The 9,652-nt window shown below is 42.7% G+C and overlaps 1 protein-coding gene across 1 annotated transcript; it reads left to right on the top strand.

The window, feature by feature from the left end:
* Positions 1–6,085: 6,085 nt before the first annotated feature.
* Positions 6,086–9,232, top strand: LOC123331792. The gene is made up of 3 exons (XM_044936846.2): positions 6,086–7,103; positions 7,852–8,050; positions 9,024–9,232. Exons 1-2 carry the CDS (start codon positions 6,506–6,508, stop codon positions 8,007–8,009), a joined length of 756 nt encoding a protein of 251 aa, XP_044792781.2. The 5' UTR covers positions 6,086–6,505; the 3' UTR covers positions 8,010–8,050; positions 9,024–9,232.
* Positions 9,233–9,652: the final 420 nt, after the last annotated feature.

Genomic DNA, 9,652 nt, shown 5'->3' with positions numbered 1-9,652 from the left:
AGCGACTTCACTTTCACTTTTCACTTTCATGCATTGGAGAAGGAAATGGCAACCCACTCCAGTGTTCTTGCCTGGAGAATCCCAGGGACGGGGAAGCCTGGTAGGCTGCCGTCTATGGGATCGCACAGAGTCGGACACGACTGAAGTGACTTAGCAGCAGCAGCAGCAGCACAGATGAAAAGCAATCCCTTTCAAAAATGACAGTGACCTTTTTTTGCAGAAAAAAAAAGCTGGTCCTAGAATTTATGTGGAATTGCAAGAGACCAGGAATAGCTAAGACAATCTTGAAAAAGAAAATTGGAAGATTCCACTACCCTGTGTCAGTTTCAACCCAACCCATGTACCATGGCAACAGTAATCAAGACTGTGTGGTACTGAGATAATGAAAGACATACAGATCAACAGAATAGAACAGGGAGTCTGGAAATAAACCCAGATATCTACCTTCAATTGATTTTCCCCTGGGATATCAGATCATTAAGTGGTGAGAAGTGGGAATCTTTTCCCCAAAATGGTATGAGGACAGCAGGATATACATATGCAATAGAATAAAGTTGGACTCTTACATTATGCCAAATACAGACGTTAAATGGATAAAGAATTAGCTGTAAGAGCTAAAAGCATAAAACTTTTAGAACAAATACAAGGGTATATTAGATTGCTGGGCTTGCTATCACAAAATACCACAGACCGATGGCTTAAACAACACAAATTTATTTGCTGACAGCTTTGGAAACTAGAAGTCCAAGAACAAGGTGTGAGCAGGTTTGGTTTCTTGTGAGGGCTCTCCTGGCTTGCAGATGGCGAGCTTCTCCCTGCATCCTTACATGATCGTTCCTCCAGCGTATACCCATCTCTGGTGTGTCTTCCTGTCACCAAGTATACGTTTGTCTAGGATACCAGTCAGACTCATTAGGGTCTAACTATATGACCTCTGCTGACCTTCAGGTCCTGTCACCAAAAACAACCACATTTTGAAATAATGGGGCTTAGACATTAAACATATGGAAATATGGGGGGTCCATAATTCAGTCCTTAGAAGCGGTAAATCTTCATAACCTTCATTTGGCAATGGATTCGTAAATATGATGATAAAAGCATCAGTCACAAAAGAAGAAACAGATACATTGAATTTCTTTTTTTTTGCTTTTTTAAATTTATTTTTACACATATATATTTATGTATTTTATAATCCATTTATTTTAATTGGAGGCTAATTACTTTACAATACATTGAATTTCATAAAAATCAAAAATATTTCTATACCAAAGAACATTAACAAGACAGTGAAAGCACAACCTAGAAAGCAGGATAAGAATCTTGTGGTACGCATATATCTAATAAAGGTCTAGTATCCAGAACACATGAAAAACATTTACAACTCAACAAGTAGCCAAGGAATCTGAATGAGAAATGAGCATAGAATGTGAATACAAATTTTTCCAAACAAGACATACAAATGTGCCATAAGGATGTGAAAATAAGCTTAACATCATTAGTCATTAGGGAAATACAAGGAAAAGCCACCACATGGTGTCACAAAAAAAAGATGAGTAAGTAGATTTTTTTTTAAGTGAAAAACAAAACATATTTATGAGGACGTAGAGGCATTGGGATCCCTGTACATTACTGTTGGGAAATGCCAAACAATGTTCAAACTACCACACAAATACATTTCACATGCTAGCAAGGTAATGGTCAAAAGCCTTCAAGCTAGGTTTTACCAGTATGTGAACCGAGAACTTCCAGATTTACAAGCTGGATTTACAAAAGGCAGAGGAATCAGAGATTAAGCTGCCAACATCCATTGGGTCATAGAAAGAATTCCAGAAAAACATCTACTTATGTTTCATTGACTATGCTAAAGCCTTTCCTTATGTGGATCACAAGACATTATAGAAAAACTTAAAGATCCAGAAATACCAGACCATCTTACTTGCCTCCTGAAAAACCTATATGTAGGTCAAGAAGCAACATTTAGAACCGGACATGGAATAACTGAGTGGTTCTAAATTGGGAAAGGAGTATGTCAAGGCTGTATATTGTCACCCTGCTTATTTAACTTATATGCAGAATACATCATGGGAAATGCTGGACTGGATGAAGGACAAGCTGGAAACAAGACTACCGAGAGAAATACCAATAACCTGAGATATGCAGAAGACACCACACTTATGGCAGAATGCAAAGTGGAACTGAAGAGCCTCTTGATGACAGTGAAAGAGGAGAGTGAAAAAGTTGGCTTAGAACTCAACACTCAAAAAACTAAGATCATGGCATTTGGTCCCATCACTTAATGGCAAATACATGGGGAAACAATAGAAACGGTGACAGATTTATTTTCTTGGACTCCAAAATCACTGCAGATGGTGACTACAGCCATGAAATTAAAAGATGCTTGCTCCTCGGAAGAAAAGCTATGACAAACCTAGCCAGTGAATTAAAAAGCTGAGACATTACTTTGATGACAAAAGTCCATATAGACAAAGTTTTTCCAGTAGTCATGTATGGATGTGAGAGTTGGACCATAAAGGAGGCTGAGCGCTGAAGAATTGATGCATTCGAAGTGCGGTGTTGGAGAACACTCCTGATAGTCCCCTGGACTGCAAGGAAATCAAAGCAGTCAAAGCTAAAGGAAATCAACCCTGAATGTTCACTGGAAGGACTGATGCTGAACCTGAAGCTCCAATACTTTGGCCACCTGATGCGAAGAGCCAACTCATTGGAATAGACTTTGATGCTGGGAAAGATAGAAGGCAGGAGGAGAAGGGGACAACGGAGGACAACATGGTTCGATGGTATCACCAACTCTATGGACATGAGTTTGAGCAAACTCTGAGAGATGGTGAAGGAAAGGGAAGCCTGGCATGCTGCAATCCATGGGACTGCAAAAAGTCAGACACAACTGAGCGGAAGAACAACTGAACAACAGCAAGTCACTGTAAAAAAGAGTCTGAAAGCTCCTGAAAAAGGGAAAAGCCTTATGGTTGTCTCATCAATTCCACTATTAGCTATATAAGCCAAAGAATTAGAAGTATTTGTTCAAACAAAAGGTAACAAAAAGTTCTATCCCCATGTTCATAGCAGCCCTAACCGAAATGGGAACCCAAATGTGAAACATCGCAAGGATCCACCAATTTGTCCTCAACTTCTTTCACATTCATAAACAAAAGTGACCCTCTGTACGTGGGCATGGCATTCAGCCGCAAAAAGGAATGAGAGAGGCCAGACACAAAAGGTCACACATTGTAGGATTTTATTTCTCTCAGCTATCTAGAAAATGTAAGTTCATAGAGGTAAACAGAAGAGTAGTAGTTACCAGAGCCTGGTTATCAGAGTAGTTATCAGAGCAGTGAGGGGGAAATGGAAAAGGACCGATTACTGGCATGGGGTTTCCTTTAGGAGTGATGATTTATTTAGGGACAACAGAGAGAAAGGCTGAGAAGCATTGTGAACGTACTAAATGCCTGTGACATTCACCACAATAGTGCAATCATATTTTTAAACATAAAAAGTGCTTATTGACTTAAGACTTCTGCAAATAGATTGGGAACTGACTTCAACAAATGCTGGGCTTCCTTTGTGGCTCAGCTGGTAAAGAATCCTCCTGCAATGTGGGAGACCTGGGTCTGATCCCTGGATTTGGAAGATCCACTGGAGAAGGGAATGGCCACCCACTCCAGTACTCTAGCCCGGAGAATTCCATGGACTGTGTAGTCCATAGGTTCGCAAAACAGTCGGACATGACGTGACTGAGTGACTTTCACTTTCACTTTTCAGCAAATGCTGAAATGCATGCTTTAGGAAAAGGCTTTGAACATAATACCGGGGAACAAAATAGAGGAATACTTGAAGATATCACTAAATTTTTAAAAGATGCCCCTATAGGCTTAAGGGAGCAACTGAAGAGAGCCAATAGATGTATTTGCCTCAGGAATTTTATTATTATGGTGTTTCAGTGCTCCAGATCATAGCAGCCATTCCCCTAAAATATCCCCTAGTGGGCATAGGCACTGGGACATATGGCTCATAAAGTTAAATTGAGTGTTTGTCACTTAGAAATGGGCTTGACAGCTTGGGACCCGATGGACTATCCCCCTTGAAATTATTGAGTATGAGCTAGGTAAAACAAAACAAGGCCGGTATAAGGGGTGAAATCTATAATGCATAAGTTCTATATAGGGCAAGGTTGATTTTCTTCACTGTGTCTCCTACTAAAGGCCATAACTCCCAAATACCATCACCTGGGGGATGGAGTGGGTAAACATTTAAATATATGAATTTGGGAGGGGGTGTCACTGTTTAGTGTAGAGCAGGTGATTAGCCCAGTCATGAAAAGAAGTCTCTCTTCATTTCTCGGAGCCTTGAAGTGAATTGGGGAGCCCTGATGAATCCCTTTTCAGCTCTTATGTTTACTCCTTCCACTCTCCAGTCTCCATTCTCGAGGCATCCATGTCAACTTCTATGTTCTTTTCTATGCAACTTTAGCAACATTAAAACATTCAAATTCTCCTTCTGTCTCTCACAGGAGGTTGAAACATTTGCTCATATGTGATCTATACATTTATCTTTTTTATTTATATTTAAATGTATATAAAGAAAATAAATATATAATAATATATATGTATAATATTATATGATATGATATTATATTATACTATTATATTATATTATATATGATAATATAAATATTATCAGAGAAGGCAATGGCACCCCACTCCAGTACTCTTGCTTGGAAAATCCCATGGATGGAGGCACCTGTTAGGCTGCAATCCATGGGGTTGCTAAGAGTCGGACACAACTGCGTGACTTCACTTTCATTTTCACTTTCATGCATTGGAGAAGGAAATGGCAACCCACTCCAGTGTTCTTGCCTGGAGAATCCCAGGGACGGGGGAGCCTGGTGGGCTGCCATCTATGGGGTCGCACAGAGTTGGACACGACTGAAGTGATTTAGCATAGCATATATATTATTGATGTATAGTTGCCTTACAAAGTTCCAGGTGCACAGCAAGGTGATTAAATTATACATATACACATATATTATTTTTCAGTTTATTTTCCATTATAGGTATTTCAAGAGATTGACAAAGGGACTACACTTCCCAGAGCTATATAGTAAAACTTTGTTGGTTGTTGCACATCTTTTTCTAAAATTAGAAATCTAGCATTCTATTCATACTAAGTCAAACAAGTGGAATCAAAATGTCATAAATTTTTTAGTTAGGCAAACATTAATAAGTTTTCTAAAATATATATTATACGTACTAGTGAGTAGCTATTATTCACTTAATACCATTGTACCATGAGTGGTCAACACAAAAGTAGGTGAGTTCTATATCACCAAAGATACCATTTAATAGAAAAACCTGACGCATATCAGAATTACCTTAGAATTTTTTGAAAATTGCCAAGGTATTGCTTTTATTCTCCAAAGCTACAGATATGTTGCTAATGACCAGCCATGCTGAAAATCAACTGGACCTTATGATGAACTTTTAGGCTTATCTAGTTTGTTTCATTTTTTTCTATTTCATATTCAGTGCTCCCGTTTAATTCAGTTTATGTTTTCCAATTTCTCCACCTCTTACCTTTGATGTTCTTTCTCAAGGCTTTATGAACTTTTTAAAATAAGTGTATCTGTGATGACCTGAGCTGACACAAGGTGGCAACTGGGGACCACACCCAGCTTCCCATACCCCAGGGTGCCGCCTATAGGGACATTGCCATTTCGTTTTTGCAATGGTGCAATGTAAAGGACAGAGAAGGCAATGGCACCCCACTCCACTACTCTTGCCTGGAAAATCCCATGGAGGGATGAACCTGGTAGGCTGCAGTCCATGGGGTCGCTAGGAGTCGGACACGACTGAGCGACTTCACTCACATTTCACTTTCATGCATTGGAGGAGGAAATGATAACCCACTCCAGTACTCTTGCCTGGAGGAGTCCAGGGATGGGGGAGCCTGGTGGGGTGCCGTCTATGGGGTCACACAGAGTCGGACACGACTGAAGCGACTTAGCAGCAGCAGCAGCAGCAATGTGAAGGAAGGGACTCCTGAGGGCTCAAAGTATGACCTGGTGCAGGAAGGCTTCCGTGCAATCTGAAAGCCTTGATCACTCATTGGACGGTGGTCATGCCAATCCTTGCCTCCTGGCAAATGAGCTTAGAGCTGGCGCTGGAGGAAGTGGTCGCGGTTGACCCTTCCAGCTCCACCTACCGTCGCCAGCCCATCAGGGTCTTTCCCGCCTTGTCCGCCGCCAGCTCAGCTTCGGTCTTGGTGGGCCGGTCTGCGGGCCACCCCCTCACCATTCCTGTTGTGGGGCCCACACCAGCAAGTCGCAGACTCCTGTTCCCTGTGCAGCCGACGTCTCTGCTGTCCCCACCCCCACCCCGCGGTCCCACTGCCAACAGCGTCTCCTCAGCGCAACACTCAGCCCGGCGGCCGCCATCTTCCCCACAGACCTCACTGCAGGACGATCACTGTCTGGCACGTCTCTCCTGCCATGTCTGCCACAGAGGAGAAAGATTGGATCCCAGGTGGCCCGGATAGAGCTGGTGGCGGGGCGGGCCGCGACCCCAGTCTCCTTGGGGTCCAAGCATCTGCTTGGGAGGGGACGGAAGGAGTCGAGGAGGCCACGGCTCTTCTGGCTTCCTTGGAGGTCTCCAGAGCCCTTCCCGGGGAGCAGGGTTCGCCACAGGCCGCAGTGGAAGCGGAATGTGGTAGACAGCCGTTACAGGATGAGGAGATGGAGGAAGCTGTAGAGATGCAGGAGGACAAGGAAGAGGGTGAGATTGATTTCGACTTGGAGGAGGAGGAGCACCTGTCTGGAGAGGGCGAGGAAGAGGAGGACGAGAAGGAGCAGGAGGGTGCGGCAGGTGTTACAGGCCTTGGGTTCTGCATGGAGACGTTTGGGCCCCTGTTCCGGAGTCACCTCGACTCCTTTCTACGCAATTTCCAAAACAACAGACATGTCCTGTTCCGGCCTCCCACTGACCGCCTGATGGCCAGAGGCCTCTCCCAGCCACCCTCGGAGCCTGGAGAAGGTCCGGTGCCTCCTCAGGAGCAGGAAGACCTGGGAGAGCGAGGCAGAGACTTGCAGGGTGAGTACCCGGTGGAGGGCGCTCCACCCTGGGAGCTGCGGGATCCTGCGGAGGGGGTTGCTTCCTAGAAGACAGAGGAACCAGCAGTGGAGGCCGAGTTCTGGGCGAGGAAGCCCTGACTGCTGCCTCTGAGACTGGGAGGTTGAGGCCTGTGATCCCGGAGGGGCTGAGGCGGGCAAGTGGTGGCTGAGCCCTTGTGGGGCCATTGAGCTCAAAGGCAGGTAGTTTTGTAGCAGTCACGCAGTGGGTCAGAACTGTCAAAAACCTCCGGGCACAATTGACACAAGTGGAAGCCCAGTTCTGTAGACCTTCATGGTCTCGAGAAAAAGCATGCTGCCTTCTACCAACCTAGAGGCAAACAAGTGGCATCCCTCCCTTTTGGTCAACGGCTTTAACAAATGTGAATATTCTCGGTAGGAGGATCTGAGAAAATGATGACATAGCACAGGGGCACTTTTCAGCGACTGAGGAATCTGTGAGCGTCCCCATAGAATTTGTCTTTAAGTCAAAGGAGCATTTTTTCCCTTGAAGTTCCGACACACCCATACAAAATGGTACCAGTATCAAATGATTCGGATCCCTTCTCCAAAGGGGCCAGAAATAATCAGAGAGATCTGTGTGCCGATCTACTGGAGAGAGGGGGAAAATGTTTGTGAAAATTGTCAAGCAGCAGACATGATGGGAGGCTAGAAATGTATCCAGGTATTATTTGTTGTTTCTTGTATTAAACCTATTTCTCTTCTCTCAGGCCCAGACTCTGCTGCTGATTTTCAGTTGGGATATTTTCCCTGCCAACTTTGGACCCCAATGTCTGCATCACTTTGCCCCAATGATGACGGTGAGGATCAGTATGAAAACACTGATGAAGAGGAAGAGGCTGGAAAGGAAAAACCTGAAGGACTCTGAATGGATGTGGTCTCAGCAAAAAGCAGCTCTGGATAATACAGGTATTATTGTATAGGCTTTCGTATGACATAACCATTCCTGACACATACCTGTTAAAAACAGCTTTATATTTTTTAATTTTTCTTCTGTAAAGTAAATAAGAAAATTGTTGAAATTTAATTTTGGAAAAACAGTTTATTGTTAATAATGAATTCTAGATAATGTAGGAGGCAGTGTGTTCTGAAATGTATTTCATTTATAGCCACAAGTCCTTTGTCCTGTAGCTTTAAGTCTACTACAGATGGGAAATTTACCAGACCTGGAAATGGAGACCAGTGCTTGTTTAGAGAATGGTCACCAGAAGCAGCAGCTACAGTGACTAGGCCATGCATTAGCTGGGTCATCATCACCTGGCCACAGAATTGTAGTCTCTTGTACTGGCAATGACTTTGAGAAAGCGATTCCTTACAAAGTAGTGAGATGTTAAGGGTTTCAAGAGAACTGCACTTCAGGATTGATTCACAAATATTAGTTCAATTTAGATTTTTTATTCAAAAGAAAAGGAAACTTGTCTCAGTAATATTATTGGTTGTCACTGAGTTGGTAATTAAATCTTTGTTTCGCTTTCCTCTATTCATTCATCTTTTAGTCTCTCTCACTCAATCTCTCACTCTTTCTTAGTTTTCATGCATGTGGATGTTTGATAAAGCCTCATCCTCATTTTACACATGTGGAAACTGAAGGTCTGGAAATATAAGGGATTGATGATTTGTGCAAGGGTACACCAGTTTTTAAGGTGGAATGACTTATTTAAATCACAGTGTGGCCTTTCAAGGAAACAGCAAGCATTTATAGTGGTGGGCAAGAGGGAGATAAGTTTTGCGTGAGCAATGAGGTGCACCCTGATCACCAAGGGTCTGAGTTACAAGAAGAAAACATTGAGAAAACAGATGTAGATAGTGTTGACTCATATTTAGAAAGTCACTGCATGTTATTCAGGTACAATTGTTAACTGGCTCTTATTTCATCCTACAGTGGGAAGGCATAGAAAAAGCAGACAGCAAAAGAAAAGATGAATCTGTTCTTCATGGATATTCTTGTTTTCATTAGCCTGAAATACTAATTTTGTTGCAAAGTTTCAATGCCCCAAAGTGGTATTAACTACTGACATCTGACTTTACTCTTACATTTTACAGATAATTTGTTAGTATTGTTCACATTGGAAATAAAAGCTTGTTTGAAACTAATAAGCTGTAGTTTTTGTTTTTGTTTTTTTTTCCCCATAAATACCACTGACTCAAATCTATCATTGTTCTATTTATTTTGGCCCACCTTACTGTCACTGAAAGGGATTTCTTTCCGCTATTTGTCAAGCCTGTTTTAAATCCTTTTATTGCAGCCCCAAATAAATTAAAATATACGATTGTAAATAATTTGTGTGATGGTGCCCTAGCCTCTACTATATTTTATTGAAAGGAACTGATGGATGACCTAGCTTGCCTGGAACAGCAGCATCAGCATCCGCTGGGAACTTGTTTGCAATGCACATTCTCAGACCCTGCTCCAGACCTACTGAGTTGGAAATTCTGAGGGTGGGCCGCTAGCCATCAGGGTTTTACAGTCCTCCAGGTGCTACTGAAGCACACTGAAGTTTCAGAACCACT

Source organism: Bubalus bubalis, chromosome X, assembly GCF_019923935.1.
Source record: "Bubalus bubalis isolate 160015118507 breed Murrah chromosome X, NDDB_SH_1, whole genome shotgun sequence".
Classification (NCBI taxonomy): Eukaryota; Metazoa; Chordata; class Mammalia; order Artiodactyla; family Bovidae; genus Bubalus; species Bubalus bubalis.
Note: the sequence above shows the minus strand (reverse complement) of the source record. Positions and strands in the feature narration are given on the sequence as shown.

Bases quoted from the DNA above. Each gene is read 5' to 3' on its own strand.
- LOC123331792 (XM_044936846.2), top strand. From the start codon at position 6,506: ATGTCTGCCACAGAGGAGAAAGATTGGATCCCAGGTGGCCCGGATAGA. The intron at 7,104-7,851 runs GTGAGTACCCGG...CTCTTCTCTCAG, and splicing joins GCGAGGCAGAGACTTGCAGG to GCCCAGACTCTGCTGCTGAT.